Source organism: Acanthochromis polyacanthus, chromosome 6 (genome assembly GCF_021347895.1).
Source record: "Acanthochromis polyacanthus isolate Apoly-LR-REF ecotype Palm Island chromosome 6, KAUST_Apoly_ChrSc, whole genome shotgun sequence".
Classification (NCBI taxonomy): domain Eukaryota; kingdom Metazoa; phylum Chordata; class Actinopteri; family Pomacentridae; genus Acanthochromis; species Acanthochromis polyacanthus.
Genome location: NC_067118.1, coordinates 35,310,363 through 35,329,519, shown reverse-complemented (window position 1 = coordinate 35,329,519; position 19,157 = coordinate 35,310,363). Strand labels below are relative to the sequence as shown.

Sequence of the window (19,157 nt, the reverse complement as noted above, 5' to 3'; positions counted from 1 at the left end):
AAATTATTTTGCTTTAGAATATAGGCCTCAACATGGCATAACGCTATACAGTTTGTACTTTTTTTAAGTGACGATCCAGTATACGTTATACCAAGTAAAAATACAAAGGAACAATATGTAACATTAGGGAACAAGGAGGTAACAGACATAACTTGGTCTGTTATCATGGGTTTCAGTGTATAGCTTAACTACACTTCATGATTAATCAAATTTATCCAATCTAAATATGTTAAGCAGTCTATAATAAGAAGTTATGAACTTTTATTTCACTGGCATCCAGTTCTCAAACAACACACAGTAACACTGACGATAATTAGAAACAAAACATTTATCAACTGTTGCTACAAAAAAAAAAGACAGCAATAGACATTGAGTTAATGACTGCAGGTAAGCAAACTGAATAATTAACTGTGATCATTATGGAAGCAGTTAGAAAAGCAATGATCTATTTAGAATCACTTTGGAATTGAAAAACCAGTGAGATCTTCTGAATTAAGTTGTTTAGCACAAAGAAAGTGGTACTTGCATAGTTTTTGAAGTCGCTGCTGGACCAGTGTTGGATGTCAGGAGAAGCAGAAGGGTGTGTCAGTGGAGATCTGCTGGATGAGGCTGGTTCAGAGCCGTGGAGACAGGATGGCACTTTTGCAGAGTTGCATCAAAAAAGTGTGCTGAAGTAAAAATACCAAGAGTCAAAGCTCGTGTTTATAGAGAAAAAGAAGGGGTTGAGCCATATCATTGAAAAAGCCCCATCAAAGACCTTGTTTCTGAAGGTAAAGCAATTGTACTTAAAGTCAATGCCTAGTCACAGAAGGAGAAAGCTTCAGCTGCCTCCCAGTGGCTTTCTTTTATACAGAAAGTTTTGGAGCAAAGTTCAAGTTGGCATCTACCCAATCAGGAATGTGTTCACATCTAGGGTGGTCTTCAGCTTCACTGTTTATGACAGGCCAGAGGGCAAATGCTTTTAGAACTGACATTCCATTGAAATCTTCAACATATAGATGTGATTGTTAAAAGCCGATCATAATGACAGATCTGAAATCCGTATTTGAGATCAAGGATATCTCACTTCCTGAGATTATACTGAATAGTGTAATTGTTACACATAGTAGCAAACTTCTATTAAAAATGGAATACAAGCATATGTACATTCATCATTAAGAAAAATAAGCTTCCATTCTCTTCACTGCTGGCTCTGATGACCTGGTGTCAAGGACGGGGTTAATTGTTTCTGGGTAATCCCTTGGTGTTGTTGGAATTTAATTTTGTTGCATAGTCTGCTGTTCCATAGAAAGCTATTTTATTAGTAGCAAAAGAAGTCAGAAGGTCAAAGTAAGGAGTAAAGTGGGTGAAAATATTTAAAAATATCTAAAGCATTAATAAAAATTACAAACCAGCAAAAATTAGAACAGTGACACTGGACGGTTTACAGGTAGACACTACATGCTGAATGAATTAAATAGAAATGTCTGTCTTTAAGGTATTAGCCAAAAATACAAAATTTGTTAAAACGGATACACTGGTTGTTAATGAACTATTTTTCTTCTCGTAGCAATAACTCAGTCAGATTTCAACAGACTTCATGTAAAATAAGACCAGAGTCTTCTTATAAGTTATAGCCTAAGAATCATCACATCCATGTGTTTGTAGCAAATAGAAATGGCTAACAGGTGATGTATATACTTGTTATGCTGACAATTTGCCAAAATGTAAACAAATGTAGAATAAGAAAAAAATCTAAATTTAAAATTCTGGCAGAGTAGGTATGTTTAGGAGTGACTGACTGTTTCTTGACCGTCACCTTGGCTGACTTTGCAAACCCCTGATCATAAACAATATACAATATATATATATATATATATATATATACATATATCGCATATGTAGTATAAATACAGTAGTAATTGTTTTAAACAGTCACATTGTATCCTGAATGTTGACAGCCCGAACCCCTTTGCCATTTTAGATGGTCTGTTCTGCAGTTAGTGGGGTCTCCAGTTTCCCCTCACTTTCAGGAGATGTGAACAAAATGGGTCCTTTGACTGTTCTGTGTTTTTCCAAGTAGACCGGATGGACCCTCATAGCCTCGGAATTTTAATCAACTATTGACCCCACATGACTGCATCACCCATGTCACAGCTTTTTTCACTATTCGGAATATGTCTTTGTTTCTGACATTTGTTATCCTTGTACCAGTCAGTACAGATGCTCCAGTTTAGCCGAGTACCCAAATGTCTTGACAGAATGCCTGAGTTGTTTGAGTTTTATGTTATTTATAGAGTGAATGATGAAGTACAGTGCCTATAAAAACTGCTCACCCCCCTTGAAATTGAAAATGTTTCCCTTTTATTACATTTCAACATTGAATCCTGGTCCATATAATTTGTCTTTTTTGACATGGAATTTACAAAGAAGACTCTTTCTTGTTAAAATGAAAACAGTTCTAGAAAGCAATGTCTAATAAATAAAATTATACCATATGAAATATAGGATTGCCTTAGAATTCCTCCCATTCAAGTCAGTATTTAGTTAATGTGCCTTGCCCATAATCACAGCATTATGCCTGTGTGGGTAGATCTCAATCAGCGTTACACACATACACACTGCATTCATCTTCACAAAACTGCTCAAGCTCTGTCAGGTTAAAGGTGAACTGTTAACCAACAGCCCCTTTCAAGTCCAGCCATAAAGTCTTAGTTGAAAAGAGGATTGAGCTCTTGGCCATTCCAGAAAATTCCAGAAAATTCTGTTGCCGACTGCTTTAGGTTGTCCTCCAGTATTTCACTGTATTTTACTGCATTGATTTTACTCTCTACCATTACAAGGCCTCCAGTTACTGCTGCTGAGAAGCAGCCCACATCATGATGCTGCCACCACCATGCTTCACTGTAGGAATGGTGTCAAGTTTGGACTCATCACACCAAAGAACGTTCAAAGACTCCCATGTGACTTCTGAGGAACTGTAGTTGAGGTTTGATATGAGCTTACTTCAACCGCAACTGTCTCTTTGCCACTCCCATAAATACTTGACTGGTGAAGAACAGACAACAGTTGTTGTTTGCACATTCTCTCCCATCTCACCTGCTGAAGCCTGCAACTCCTTCAGAGGAGTCATAAATGTCTTGGTGGCCTCCCTCACTACTTTCTTGCACAGTGTCTGAGAGGATGGCCGTCTGTAGGGGAACTCTCTGCATGAACCATATTCCTTCTTCTTCTTCTTGAGCATTTGACTTTACTCCAAGGGATATTCAGAGACTTAGAGATTTTCTTCTGTGCATCCCCTGGCTTGTGATTCCCAGTAACTTTTTCTCAGAGTTGCTTTGAGTGTTCCTTTGTCTTTATGGCATAGTTACAGCCAGGAGTGCTGACTCACCAGTGACTGGACCTTCCAGGTATGTGTGTCTTTATACTACTACTTGACACATTCACTGCATTCAAATGATCTACGTTTCATCAACTATGTGACTTCTTGCACCAGTTGGCTGCACCCGTGTTGAATTAGATGAATCGCTTTGAAGAGGGTGAAAACTTCTTTAATCTTACATTTTACATTTTATGTTTTTCATTAATGGACATGAAACGTCCTTTCCCAAAAAACTGCTGAATTGAATTAATCAATCAAAATTTATTTATACAGCACTTTACAACAACATAAAAGAAGACCAAACTGCTTTCCAGCAGCATGATAGAACAAAACAATACGATTTGGTTATCACAAAACCGTAAAACTATCAAAAAAATATAGAAAACATAAAACCATAAAAGCCATAAAAACCATAAAACCATGAAAAGATAAAACCAAAATGCAGCACAGATGAATCGCCAACATTTAAATGAAGCATTTTGGGCAACATGAGAATAAGACAGTCCTAGGAGTGAACTTAAAAAGCGACAAGTCAGAGATAAGTCAAAGATCAAGTGGGAGTGACCATGATTCAGTCTTGACCAGTGATACAAAGGAAAACCTTCCACGGGCATAATGACTTTTAATAGGCTCTGTGTAAGTAAGAACTAAGGAATATAAAAACATTATTTCAATTTACTTGTGATTTACTCTGAGAGAAAAAAAAATCTCTATTTTACCGCATCACAGAGAAAAGAGATAAGTTGAGCTATATTGTGAGCTGATCGAGATATTTGTATATCAGTGTATGAGTCAGCAGACCTGCACACCTCAATTCTCCACCCTTTCCTATGTAGCAAAACGTGTAAATGAGAGAGAGGGAGGCAGAGAGCGAGGAAGCGACAGAGGAGCGAAGGAGAAAGAGGGTGTTGATCCAACTTATGACAGCAGACTGCAGGGGAGGAGCTTTGTCCTGGATGACCTCTGCTGGTGCTGCAGCAGGTGATCACTTACTTACCAGCTACAGCACACCCACAGACAGCAAAAAGCTACTGTGTTGGTATATGCATGAACACAGCATTAGAATAATGTTTCACATGTTGAAAAACACATTTAGATAAAGGTATACTGACGACCTATTTCTTTGTAAGTCCATCTTAATTTAGCAAACCTAAGTATACCTGTATGTATGCATAAAATCTACAGTCACACTTACTTCAATATTTACTTCTTATTAAACTCTACACAATTTCAATGGATAATAGAGACACACAACCATATACACACATAGTGTTCACATGCTCACATGACACTGTCTTGCTCTGTTACACAACTTGGCTGCCTTGCTGTTTTCACACTAACAGTCCTTAAGGATTGAATGGCAGATCCACATGTCATTATAACATTTGAATACAGGAAAATCCTCCTTCTACTCCTAATTCAATACAGGATGTAGGCATCACCGTAACACTTTGCATCAGGTATTCTCCTCCAAGCAGTTCCATTGCCTCATTAGCTTGTTTTGACCCTGAATCACACTTTTCTCCTCATTTTCTCCTCCGACTTCTCCCTCTTCCTCTCCATGCCTCCCTCTGGGTTCCTTCTATATTTGGAGACTGACCTTGTAAGTTCTACCTGCCTGTTGAAAGCAGCCAGGCTCATCACGATCACTGCTTTCATGATGAGATACGTCCTTACCTTCAGCGTAGATTACTCCATTATTGATTCTGTTTGCAGTTTCGCTTTCTGTTGCTTTCTCAACCTTAGAAAACAAGGGAAAAATCAATGGCCTGACTGATCCGGAGGTGTGGCTTAGCCTAGAGAGGAGTATGTAAATGAAAATCAATTTTGTACAATACATATGGCTGAATATGTATGCTATATGCAAAGATCACCCTTGCAGTGAGGCTTGGCAGCCTGACTTTGAAATGTCCACTGAACGTGCTTGGCCACAAAGGAAATCTCCCCCCAGGAAATGTTTCTTTCTGGCACTGCAGGCAGCAGTTAAGTGCTGTCTGTTCGGTCAAACGGACCATTAATGTATACAAACCACAGTCAGCCACAAGCATCAGCCAACAATCTGTCTGTTGTGTCTGTGAGTCTTCTGCGATTTGTGGAAACAGTGTCACAGACAGCATCCACAACACCTCTCCCCAGAGAAATGAAACTGAGGGAGCATGAGAGGAAAGAATTAAAAATCAAATGGGTGAAAATATGTCAGGAAAACCAGATGTTTGTGTCAGAGCAGAGAAAACAAGGAGCAAGGAGAGCAACATAGTGAGCAGGAAATGCAGTTAGAGGTGTGCGGAAAATGAAAATGAAAGGGAGGGAGGGAACAATAGAGGTTGAGAGAGTAGCAGATAAAGGTCACAGTGACAGAGTGATGAGTCATCCAGTATATCACAGCAGCATCCCTCTCTCTCTGTTCCACTATCACCCTCTCCACCATCTGTCTGTTTGTTTTGACAGCAAAAACTGAGATGGCTGGCAACAGATCATCCCTTCCAACAGCTGGGAAAAAAAAAATCGAATGTGTCTTAACATCTGGGTTTGAATATGCTAGTATTTGTTTTAATTTTGCATTGTCGTGTTTGTGGTGGCTTGCGCGTGTGTTTGAGCGTTTTTGAGAGCACATCTCTGAGATAGTTAGATTCTTCTTGTGCATATAGAGCAAATGTCTGGATCGGAAAGTCTGCCTCGTCTGCTGCGCCTGTGGGGCGAAACTGGTACTGATCAGCCAATCAACATCCAGAAATAATCTGATTTTTGTGGAAGCACTAGCAACAGCATCATCGTCCTTAGCAACCACTCTTCCCTGCCCTGCCAATGGTGTGGCTCTGCTGATGCACATGGAAATACCACACAAGTGAAAGTCGCAAAAAGACAAAATGAGCCATGTGCACTGTAGGTGGCAAGTGTGAAGACGGAGAAAAGTTTTGTCTTATTTTAGGTCATGTTATGTAAGCCAGGACAATTTGAAAGTCATTAGTCAGTTTATTTTTAAAGGTCTTGACATGATTTATGAAATCGCGTCAAGTTAAATCAGCATTACCTTGACACCCTCTATCATTACATCATTACAGCTGTAACTGCTAGTTCTGCTTCTTCAAAAAAAAAAGGACATTCACAGTGTTGATTCATTTTAGTTTTAAAATAATGTATCTTGGTGATCTAGAAGAATTGTACAAAATGTTATAAATGCCTATTGGAAGCGTTGTTAGTGCAGAAAGGCACTGACCAGGAAATGGCTGAAGTTAGACAAATTAAGAATAAATCACTGGACTGACTAGTGGTAATCTATATTATTTTATATTGAGAGAATAACAGTCAAACAAAGAAATCTAATTAAAGTATTTGAAGGAAAATGGCTGAAATTTCTTATTGATGTATTACCAGAACAGCCTGATTTTTGTTATTATTATTGTTATTGTTATTATTATTATTGCTTTTGTTTGTATGTGTTCAACACTCATGGGTCCAAGTACACCCAGCACTGACCTCAACATTGATGTGACACTATATTGATAAAATCTGTGCACAAATAGACATATCAAGGCCTGCCAAAGTTCTCGAAAACAGCCTTTGTTGTTCCTGCTGCAGTAGGTGTCTCCAAGATGGCAGTTTGCCATGATAAGAAACACACGCACAGCCCCGCAAGGTAAAAACATTACCGCCTTTGTTATGGCAGCTGCCAAAAATCTATCAGATGAGAAGGTGGAAACAATGTGTGAAGGTGCTGCTTGTAGTGATGACAAAAAATCTGCTTCGCTGAGCTTCTTAGTGAGTTTTAGCTCATTGCGTAGCTGTCTGACATTAAGTGTTCTGTTCTACAGTCTTATAATGCAGTTTTTTGGTCACAGCAGGCAAGTGTGTTCAGGAGAGTGCCTAAAAACCCCGCTATGTTCTACCTGCTCACCACCAAATGGTAAATAGACATGGTATTTCTCTTAGGGGATGCCCGTCGCGTGTTGTTTTATTTGAGAATGAAGACAAACAGCTTCTCCCTCCTTCAGCTGTTTATTCTGCAATGATGAAGAAGCTCACAGTCAGGAAGCTGTTACTCTGCAGCCAACTTTCCCAGAGTGAGCGCTGGATGGAGTGTACAGATACTTATTATAGTATTTGAGAGGAGTTCTTACGGTTCTGATTGGTTGTGATTAGTTTTGGGAGCTAGAAGAAGAGCTAGACTTAGCTCTCCCTTTGTTGGTGCACAGACATGTTCATATCCCGGAGAGTCCCAACCTGAAAGAGAGCTCCTCCCTGTCCCGATTACGTTGCATACGCTGTTGGTCCTGACGTGAAATCTACCTCGCCATGTCTGACTCATATGTGTGGTTAACTAGAACTACTTACTTGGAATTTTTGTGCTCCTCTCCCTGATTATCATTCACGTATTCCGTGATCATTTATCTGTGTCTTTGTGTGGGTGGAAGATGCATGTTTTTTCTCAAGGTGGTTATTTATCTGTGTCTGTGTGTGGGTGTAAGCTGCTTGTTCTTTCTCATGACTTCGGTTAACCTTCATGTTTCCAACCCTTCAGAGCCTGGGGCTGCTGCTTGAATCCTTTCTTCATAAGTTTAGGTCAGGACAATTCAATAAAATAGCACAGTAGGAATTGTGTATGTGTGTGTGTATTGGCATAATCATAAGCTAGCGTCTCTTCTGTAAAAATAAGACACATCTCTTAACAAGTAAAAATAAAATCCTCCTCATGCTCGAGACCCAAAATGGAGCTAAAAGAGAGTGAAAATTATGTTTACAATTGCCAGATGGCTAGTAAGACAACGTCTAATCGTAATGTTGATTTATGATTTCTTGATATGTAGTTAGACAGCTGTTTATATTTCATTTAAAAAAGTGACGATGAATCTCCTTTGCCTGCAGGTGACCAAAAAATTTGTTGTTTGCAGGTTTAGTGATTCCATCATCTTTGATGTTGGAACGCCCTTTTGTTGGTCTTGTAATGGTTTCATTTTATTTGCGATCTGATGTTGGCTCATAGTGTTGGCAATTTGTTAACTCAACTTAGACTTGTTGTCTAATAATGAGACACAATCTGCCTTTTGGACAATGCACTGATCTTCTGCCAGAGACACAAACACACACTCACACAGTATACAACACACACATACAGTATACAATGCTCATAACCGCACAGACTCACGCTGCCAAGCCGTGTACGCATTAATGCTGCAACAGATGACTCTAATCTCTCCAGTGAACCTGTAGACTGCTGGAACTGCCATTCTCTTCATCTCAGCAGCAACCCTCCCTTGTTACTATGGAGATGTCCTACTGTTGTGCCGCGGCTCGTGATGAGCTTTGATGACATCATAGGTATTTTAGTGAACTCAAATGCAATATTAAACAGATTTATTAGAGAATACCAGACAAACAGCCACAAATATATTACATGAGAGCTGTATCCATGTTTGTGTTGCACTGGTAAACACGGGAAGCCCTGCTTTTTCAATATCTGTTGCAAAAGAGTGCTTTGATACTCTTGGCCACACATTATTCGGGAGAGATGGCAGAGTTATTAGTGAGCTGGCAAGCTTACCAAAGCAATAAAGCACACTTGCTCATACACAGCGTGACAGTATGATTGCTGTAAACCTCTGGTAGAATGTTAATATTTACTTCTTCGGCACAGAGATGATATGAAGTTTTCCACTGTGCTCGGACACCATTGAGTTCTCTTAAACTGTGCAGTTCAGGGAGCACCCAAATGTGCAACAAGCAACAGGAGAACATATTCTCATAGAATACCATGTTAGAATCTCTTTTCCAAACTACATATAAATCCCTGGTGCTTGTGATGTTGAACTTCTAATGTCTGTCAGACAGAATACTGTCTTTTTTTTGGTGTTTTCCTTCTGTTTCATTGCTGTTTATAGTTGCAGTATTCCCTCATAAAGGGACTGGCCTGGTCATCCTGTTACAGAATGGGTGTCTTTATCTGTCTTCTGTTGTGCAGTGTGTTTTTCTGCACTCAAATGGCTGTGCGACAGAGACTGCTATTTACGACAAGAATACAGTCACTGTGTGAAGCTGTGAATTGAAGAACGCATACATAGCAGTGGCATTTCCTGTATGTCAGGAGCATTTAATAGCCATTTATGTCCAGATGAACTCAGGAAATGAGTGACTTTGAAAGAATTGTTTACCGTGCACACAATTGAATTTCTAAGTTGCAAAAATGTAATAGCATGTTTTTAAAAAATCTGACTTCTATGCTGGTACATCAAGCGTCTTGTACTGAAGATATTGAAGTAAGAGAGACAAACACTGCTCTTAGACAGGAGGTTTATGATTGTCTCTTTTTATATTAAAACTAGAGAGTATATTTCATAGAACTGAAATATACTGTATCTACGCAAAAAAAGATCTGAAACTAGACCTCGATATTCTTCCAGACATAAATCACTACCATTCTCTTGATAATTAGGTGTAAACAAACTGCAGCTCCTCTCAAATAAAGACAGTACACCTCATAATCTCTTTTTATGGGTCATGTTTAAGACGGCACAGAATAACACAGAACAAATACTGGCATACACAGCCTTCCCCTGACAACATTCTACCATCCCACAAAAACACCAGAGCACTCTGGGACAGCAGAGAGCCACCCACAGGCGTGTGTATACATATATGTGCATGTTTGTGTGTCTGTTTGCGTGTACGTGAATGCCTTTGTGTTGTTCTCCATGGATACGTCGAGGGAATAGCAGCAACCAGCACACGTACATTATGTGTGTTTCACGTATTAGCAATACAGCACACAGAGCTTACAAAGGCATATGGCTAACAGTCTTTGATTTGGATCACAGTTTCATATCAGTAAATCACGGATGGCCTCAGTTTTTGCCACTTTTGACTTGCACTTGTTTACCAGCTTTTGTCCATGATGAATATCACTTCCCAGAAACATGAGCACAGAATGTAGAAATCCTTGTAAATTCCAGGAATGTGAAATGTGCTTTGCAAGAATGCTGGCTGTTTCCTGAACTGTCCTTTTTGAATTTCATACAGAAAGCAGTGTGAAGAAATGCCAGAGTTCTTAACAGAGTTCCAGCTGAATACTGTCGCTGTCTGAATCGTTTTGATCCTGTGATGGCTCCATTCACAGTGTAACTCCAGAACAAAAGCAGTTATTCAACTGCGGCTACAAAACTGTATGAGGAATATCTTTTGAGTCAGTTGCAATTGTATTTTGTTGCATTTTTGTGGTCCACTGGACGGGGAGAACTGCTAGGCACCACTTGTTTGTCCAGGTTTGAGGGCACCAGTTGAGAGCAAGAGAGCATGGGAAGAAGAATTGATCCAGCAGGATTTCTGCCTCAATTTCTGACTTTGGCCCATCTGGCCCAACAGGAAGACCAGAGTCACCGCGACCCTAAAGGGGAAAAGAGGGCCACAGCAGGTTAATGGCTAATCTATACAGCTTGGAAATGAAAATTAATTAGTGTTAATCTTAATTAAAGGTCATGCCATCATTACTCTACTAATAAAATGTAGCCTGTTTACCTAAATGGGAGGCAGTCTACTTGGGGTGTTTGGGGGTTCCAGGAGGTCTGAGAAGAAAAATGGAACAACTTGCACCTAAGAAAAAGAGGAAAAGGAGGAGAGGAGAAGGGAGGCAAGAAAAAAAACCCAGAATTGTTAAGAGACACAGCATGTCCATCACACAGTTCAATGGTCTTATCAACAAAACAAGGCTGCTCTTCTCCTCCCTGGTGTCTCATTACCAGTCATGCGGAAATCTAACTGTAAATACTGTCAGTTCAGAAGGAGAGCAGAGGAACAGGCAACATTGTGACAAGAGAGACTGTAACAAGACAGTGAACATTTCCAAATCTATCCCCACTCACTGATGCCTTTCCTATTAAACTGTCTATTAGTGAAGCTGTTGTGCCACTTAACCGCTGGCTTATTGCAAGTTATCCTGCATAAGAGCATCAGCTCAATTATCTACAGTGTGGCAAACGTAAAGAAGAGAGCAGCGGAGGTTAAGGAGATGGAATTAGCATGCCACAGAAACAAATGTAAAACTCAAGTGATCTGTGAGGATTCACATTAGCAAAGGGGGGCAGAATGTGAATGGAAAAGATGATTGCACCAGTGGTGCATGATGTCTGTGTTTTTGCCTCGAACAATCCATCCTGCCCGCGCCCGGGAGAATAGCTTCCAGACTGACCAATCTAGTTAGATGATAAACAAGTAGCTCCCATCTCCTCCATAATATATCTCACTTACTGATCAATAGGCCAGTGTTTCTCATCACTGGAGGTTTTATGCGACCTGACAAACGTGCAGGCCGTTTAACTCATGACCAATATGAGTGTATTCACAGGAAAAATATAAGGTCTGGTCAGGGGTCAAACTGGATTGGAATAATCAATGAAGGTCTGTTAGACCTCCCACTGTGCCTTTAGGGCACGCCACCGAATGAGACTGCCCTAATTATCGCCCAGCCCTGACTGGATGGTTGTAGATATTATTAGTTCATATACTGCTCACATATGGTCACAAGCACATGTTCGAATACACATACAGCCACACTGAATAGATTCAGAACAGGGATAGATTCCACATCCTGCCTTTTGATTTGTTCCTCTTCCTGTCTGCAGTCTGTTTCAGTTAGAGTAACCACAGCCAGTGAGGACAATGGACATAAATCTTGACATAAATCTGGGGAAACAGCACTGCAGCAGTTTCATAGACAGGAATGTGCTATTCAAATAAAGCAAGAGCATTTTGAAATAGCTTTTCAACCCAGTGCATACATGAATATAATCAAATAATGTCAACATACGCATTGTGATTTACTACAGCAATTATTCTACTTGTATTAGAATACAGAATTCATTCAGTTATACCGCTGACAAAAAATCTGCTAATTTTTTTAAATTTATTTTTTTCTTTGCCGTTGCTGTCTGATACCTCATTGTTATTTGACCTTAGTGTCTCCCTGATGTCAGTGTTGAGACAGAGGTAACAAAGCAGGCATGAGCCACCTGCTCTGTAAGCAGGAAAGGATGGCCACCAGAGAGCAGCACTCAGACAAGCTGGGTGGGCATGCTGTTGGTGCTCCTATTCATTTCATTGACAAAGTCAGCTGAAGGTGAAATATAACCTGGGTACACTGCAGGAGCATCACGCCCATTATACATAATAGGAAACCCTACACACTCAGGTTGATGGAGGTCGTAGCATATGCATACCTGCACCTTTTTAGTCATCATTAGATTGTCAAAATATAAACAAAGAGCTGCATCCTCCCTACAATATGCTGTAATGTAAATAGATGCAATAATGGAAACAAACTGTTTTGACCTGAACCTGGGAGGGAAACTTGTCAGATTTTTGCAGATTGAACCAACCTGCCCTGAATTGACAGTTCTGCAAAATGTGTAAATCTACAAACGGTGAAAACATGATTAAGGGCAAAAGGATCATTCAGAAGAAGGCAGAGGGCATGACAGTGCTCAGAACTTACCAGTTTTGTCTGTGGGAGAACAGCAGCCTCTGCTGAGCGCCCACAGTAGCGCACTCAGGACAGCCAGACAATGTGCTCCCAGTCCATTCATAATTCCACACGTGCTGTCTCTCCTCTTTCTGAGTTGTGCCTGGGGCTTTTTAGTGGTGGGAGTTCATTGTGACAATTAATAAGCAGACCTCCTTGCTCCAATTTGTGTTCGTGCCAATGTTGAAGTCGCCGGCTGAGCTTGCTGATTTGCTATAGGGGCGCCGGGCATGTTTGGACTTTTACGCACGCAAAATTAGAGACTGGGGACGAGATATTTTCGATGAGAATCTTCAATATAGCTTCCAAGCCATCTGGGAGGTTACTGTGGAAACAAGGGTGCCATGGCAACGGTGACTGGGGGTTACCGAGGAAACGACCGTCGCCATGGAGACTGCATCACAGCGGGCTATATTTGAGGCATCCAAAGAGAAAGACGCTCCATCTTTGATCGCTGTTTGCGTGCGCCATGGAGCTCTGTGTTGCACCGATCGCGAGACACTGACAGTCGGCTGGCCCCTGTGTTTACATGGCAGGCATGTGTGCATTAAACAGCCCACCAGGACAGTCCATATCGAGGAATTGTAGGACAATAGCATTTGAACTAGACTTTAACGCACGATAAAGGCATAGCACAAAACGGTCTAATTGAGATAATATATGCTGAACTGTGTTTTTCAGACATTACATGTGTTTGAACACACACACATATTTAAATGATTCTGAATATTATACAGAGGCTATGACTGACGGATCACGACTCATAACGCATGTTAATACAATGTGAGTCCTTCAAGTAGCATACACTTGTACTCATCTTTCACAGTTATAAAGCTTCTATTTCTACCTGCTGTGATAATATACTGGCTATTGCACGACGCACAACAGGTCAATCCCCTCACTCAGAGAAGAATAGTAGGCCTAATACTTTAAGGAGCTCTTTCTCTCCATGCAAGCGCGAATGGAACCATACAGAATTATGACTTCATATCACTGAAATGAGTAAAAATAAATCCTGATTTCTTTGAATGGAGCACAAAGCAGCCTCTCTGAAAAAGACAGGGTTTGCTCTCTTTCCTTCTCCCTCTCTGTCTTTCTTTTTTCCCTTCTTTCTTCATCTGATCCACCGCTGCATCCACACGCTGGTGCGCAACGGCAGAACCAGCTGCGTGTTGACACATCACCGCTTCTTGCGTTCAGGGTCATGACTCTTAAAAACGAACTGGCTACACGTCGGTGAAAATCTTTTTGTTTATGTTCACGCAATTCTGCGAGTTGTTCTGGGCGGTGGTGGGGAAGTTGGGCTGCTGCTTGAACGCGCTGTTTATGCCGTGCTCCTCGATCACCATGTACTCGCTCTTGCTGAGTGAGGAAGAGGAGCGCGTCTTCCTCAGCTCCTCCGTGTCCGCCAGAGGCTGACAGCTGCCCACGTGCAGGTACTGTGCCTGCTCCTCGCCCTCCGTCTCTCGGTGGTAGAAGTAGTTGAAATTGGAGACGATGACAGGCACGGGCAGGGCGATGGTCAGCACACCGGCGATTGCGCACAGAGACCCCACAATCTTCCCCCCGATCGTCACGGGATGCATGTCCCCGTAGCCCACTGTAGTCATGGTGACAACAGCCCACCAGAATGCGTCCGGGATGCTGTTAAAACCGGAATCTGGGTCGTCTGCCTCGGCAAAGTACACAGCACTGGAGAAGAGGATGACACCGATGAACAAAAAGAAGATGAGCAGGCCCAGTTCGCGCATGCTGGCTTTTAAAGTCTGTCCTAAAATCTGAAGCCCCTTGGAGTGACGCGAGAGTTTGAAGATGCGAAACACCCGGACGAGCCTAATTACGCGCAGAATTGCTAATGACATGGCCTGCTGTCCGTTCCCCTGCCTCTCTGCCAGCTCGGTGCCCAGGGTGATGAAATAAGGGATGATGGCCACGATGTCGATGATGTTCATGATGTTTTTGGAGAACGTGGCTTTGCTCGGGCACGCGAAGAAGCGCACCAGCAGCTCGAAGGAGAACCAGATGATACACAACGTCTCCACCACAAAGAACGGGTCTGAAAAGGGGCTGATGAAATATGGGAGTGTGCCATTTATCCCAGGCGCGATGGTGGTTGGATCCCTGTTCTCGTCCCTAAACTCCGGCAGTGTCTCTAAGCAGAAGATGACAATGGAGATGAGAATGACCAGGACAGACACTATTGCTATTCCCCGGGCGGGACCGGAGCTCTCTGGGTATTCAAAAAGCAGCCACACCTGTCTTTGAAATTCATTCTCTGGCAACGGCCGCTCCTCCTCCTTTATGAAGCCCTCATCCTCCCTGAACTTCTCCATAGCCTCCTCACCCAGCTCATAGAAGCGTATCTCCTCAGAGAAGATGTCAATGGGCACGTTTACGGGTCTTCTGATGCGCCCGCCAGACTGGTAGTAATACAGAATGGCATCAAAGCTGGGTCGGTTCCGATCGAAAAAGTACTCGTTCCTGAGAGGATCAAAGTACCTCATCCTCTTCTTGGGGTCCCCAAGCAGCGTCTCTGGGAACTGTGACAGAGTCTTGAGCTGCGTCTCGAAGCGTAACCCTGAGATGTTGATGACCACCCTCTCGCAGCATTCGTGATCCGGTTCGTATCGGTCCAGAGAGTGGTGGCCCGGGAGAGCCGCCGACTCCTCCAGCATGTTGTCACACGCCACGACCGTCATCACGTCGGCCTCTGTCTCGGTGTATCCGTGGTTCACCAGGTTGTCGCCCCGGGTTTTGGTTGCGCTCGGCGGGGGTGATTGTAGGAGGCTGAGGTGGTCGTCCATGCGCGGTTGAAGACGCATACAGGGGCGGCCGCCTCGCCCCCTCCGCGTACCCCGGTCAACCACAGCCGCCGCCACAGCCTCGTCTCCTCCACGTCTCTCGCACTCTCTTCCTTTTGCTTCACTTTCACTCCCTACTGTTGCTGTTCCCGCCCACGGGGGGACGATCTGGGTTTATAAACAGGCCCTCCACCCGCCCACGGCGCACCAGCGCTGGGTACCTTTCACCGTCCTCCGCCAATCGCAGGACACACCGATGTACCGGAGAAGCAACAGACGGGCGTCATTCAACACCATCGGCTGGGCGTGCCCGCCTCCTTCTGCCCCTCTCCCTGTCTTGTAGACACGCGCACACACTTACTTTCCGAGCCCAAACAGTCTCCTTTTAAAACAAGGTCATTGCGCACAGACAGGGCATATTCTCTTCATTATTTCTTAATAGATGCGCCACCAATACGCGTGTCCTTTGGTGACATCTTTTGTTCATTCAACAACTGGGCGTGCCATTGTAAAATTAAAAGCATTCGGAGATGGAAGAATGCACCTCATCCCTTATCTATTTAAAATTACGCACAAAGAAATGAGGGTTACCGTTTGACTTCTCATCTGAAATCTGGAGTCTAATTGACGTCTGCGTCCCAAAGTGGCCAAGTGGTACATGTTCAAGTGAAGAGGAGCAAACAGGGAGGGGAGGGGAAAGAGCAAAGAGAGGAGGAAGATCAGACAGGTCGAAGTGAGAGAAAGAAATATGTGGTTCAGTCATAGAAGCATGAAAAAGAACTATATGGTATACACACATTTTTAAAAAAGAGTGAAGAAATACTAATGATGACAGCATCAAGAGACACCCCCACACACTCCTGTCATTGGCATCCTGACTTCACAAGGGTTAATATGGTGAATGTCAAAAGGGCAACTATGCAGCAGCAGCGTCAACCCTCTGACAGATTTGATCAGATATAATCACACAAAAAGACTGAGAGAGTAATCCTCCCTTTCTCATCTGAAACGTGACCAGTTTTTACCCTGACAGATTATCAGCCCCACTGTGCTCACCAGTCATGTTCAGCCTACTTTACGTCTTGAATGTTAAGATATTCAGCCATAGAATTCAGCACATTTGGAGCCGACAAGTGACCTCACATCTGATCATCATAATGCATGAAAAAGCAAGAAAATGGCAAGTATTTGATTGTAGTAGTATTATACCAAGTGTGACAATGATACCGCATGAGCAGATATTGTATTGCAGATTGCTAGAATTATTTTTTTAGTTAATGCATTAAACGCAGAATCTTTTCTTCCCCAGTTACTGCTCCAGTTGTCTGCTCTTATTCTTCCATGAGCTCAGTGGCTAAATCTTACTGTCCAGTGACATTAGTTGCAGGAATCTTCTGAAGTGACGCCTCTTGAAGGGTTGCTGTCCGAGGTGCTGAAATGGCTCAAACTTGACCATTTGTCAAGATTTTTATATACATTTTCTTCATAAATATTTCTGAGGTGGAATTCAATTGCTGGCAGAAACGCCTCCTCTGGTTAAGTGACCCTGAATAGGCTTACAATAATACAGTCACTATGCTAACACCTGGTGACACAGACATATGAGAAAGCTTCTATAGCCACTTGTTGCCATCTGAAGCCTGTTGCTATTTGACTAAAAAAACAGTGTAGCTGCTTTCTGACAGTTTCTTTTCATTAAAGCTGAAGAGTAGGGAAAGAAAGATGCCTTTCTGGCTTAATTTATTAGCAATAACTCAATTCTATTTTTATGTTTGGGAGCACGATTGACCCAGGGGTTAATGTGCCAACCTTAACCAACCCTGATTGTCCCATAACCCAATCCAGCTGGAGAAACTTGTTGCATGTTTTTCTCTATTTCTGTCCTCCCTTGTTTGCTGTCATGATATTTTTTGAGGGGTCTGAAATTCCAACGATGCGTGAGGGTTTTGGGTTACTAAATATGCCATAACTAAAATAATCCCCCTGCTGCAAAAGTTTCAAAACCATTTTCTGGCCTTCATTGTTCTGTGCTTGTCAGAATATACTTTTTTTTTTTTTTTTTTTTTTTACTGTTGTCGTGGAAAATTGCTGTAAGTGTTGAGCTTAGTCAAAACACTTTGCAGGGTTTTTGGCAGATTTACTATTGCATATAATATGGAAAATAACAGCTCATCCAGATTCTCAACGGAGAAATACAAATGTAGCAGCTTTTATAGTGAACAGACAGTCAGGAATTAGGTTTTATTTGACATTAAACATTGTAAGTTTAACCCTGTGTTTTTTCTTTATAACAAAGAGAAAAAGTCCCCATTTCCTAAGACAAAAAAACCTTTTAGGGTGTGTAAATGTATTTTCTAAAGTGCCTTTTGACCTCTCAGGCAAACTTTGCATAAACATGCTGAGCTACATGAAAGTCATTTTATTACCATGACAACCTTCCCCAACAATGAAGATGCATGAACATAAAATGAACAAGGTAATAAATGATAAAATAAGAGCTCACACTTAATCTTGTTTTTACACTATTCACTTTTGAACAAAGACAAAGCAGAAATTCAAAAGATGAAAATGATGTTGATTTACCATACAGCCAGCTTTCTTGTTTACTCAGAGTCAGGTCAGAGGTGTGTAAGCAAAGGCTGGGGATTGGAGAAGATCTTTCTCTATCCTAATAATTAAAACACTGTCTCAATTTTTGAACCACTTTTTGCCCAAAGCTGAGCACATTGTGCTGGTTCTCACTTCTTTAAAGAGCTGCTCAGTGTTTAGGGATACATGTAAAAATGGAAGTTCCTCAAGCCGATCACTGCCAACGCCAAACACATCCCAGTGTGTGTGGGTGTGGGTGGGTGGTGGTGCACATGCGAGCTGAGAATAAAACGAAAGGGAAGCATAAAAGCATGAAAGCTGACTAGTTTCTAAGCTGAATCTGCTCAACAAAGAGAACGCCAAACACAAAGAGTATCATTAAACATTTCCTGTGTCTCTTTAAGTCTGCCCCTCTGATGTCTTTAAACAGTTGGAAGTGTTTACACTCTGTAGTTTTACCTTCATGCTCCGTACATCACAGTGGAACATGCTCTCAAACAACAAATCAACAAGTGGATGGAAACAAAACACCAGAGGGAGGAAAAAGACCTCGAGCTAATTGTGAGCGATGACTGTTTGCTGTTCATGAACATCTGCTTCCTCCAGATTAAATTAAATGTGCAGCGAATGGCTGGGTAAATCTGAGAAGTCTCTCATCAACATGGGCAATCTGTGGCAACACTCATTCTGACACATTAAAATCCACATTCACAAGCTCAGCACACAGAAACTTGTACTTTAGTGCACTGCATTTTTGGGATAACATTTATTTACATGCATTTCCATTGCTTTTTTCCCCAGCAGTCTTAGCCTACATTTAATCAGATGCGTAACATGACAAACAAATATTGTAGACCATCCATTTGAGGCAAAGGAGAAATGAGTCCTCAGAGAGAGTGGA

The 19,157-nt window shown here is 41.9% G+C and overlaps 1 protein-coding gene across 1 annotated transcript; it reads right to left on the bottom strand.

Moving 5' to 3' along the window:
- Window positions 1-9,837: 9,837 nt before the first annotated feature.
- On the bottom strand, window positions 9,838-16,081 carry LOC110949643 (potassium voltage-gated channel subfamily A member 3). The gene is made up of 3 exons (XM_022191797.2): window positions 12,840-16,081; window positions 10,868-10,942; window positions 9,838-10,736 (listed from the first exon to the last, which is right to left on the bottom strand). Exon 1 carries the CDS (start codon window positions 15,686-15,688, stop codon window positions 14,093-14,095), a length of 1,596 nt encoding a protein of 531 aa, XP_022047489.1. The 5' UTR covers window positions 15,689-16,081; the 3' UTR covers window positions 9,838-10,736; window positions 10,868-10,942; window positions 12,840-14,092.
- Window positions 16,082-19,157: the final 3,076 nt, after the last annotated feature.

Bases quoted from the DNA above. Each gene is read 5' to 3' on its own strand.
- LOC110949643 (XM_022191797.2), bottom strand. From the start codon at position 15,688: ATGCGTCTTCAACCGCGCATGGACGACCACCTCAGCCTCCTACAATCA.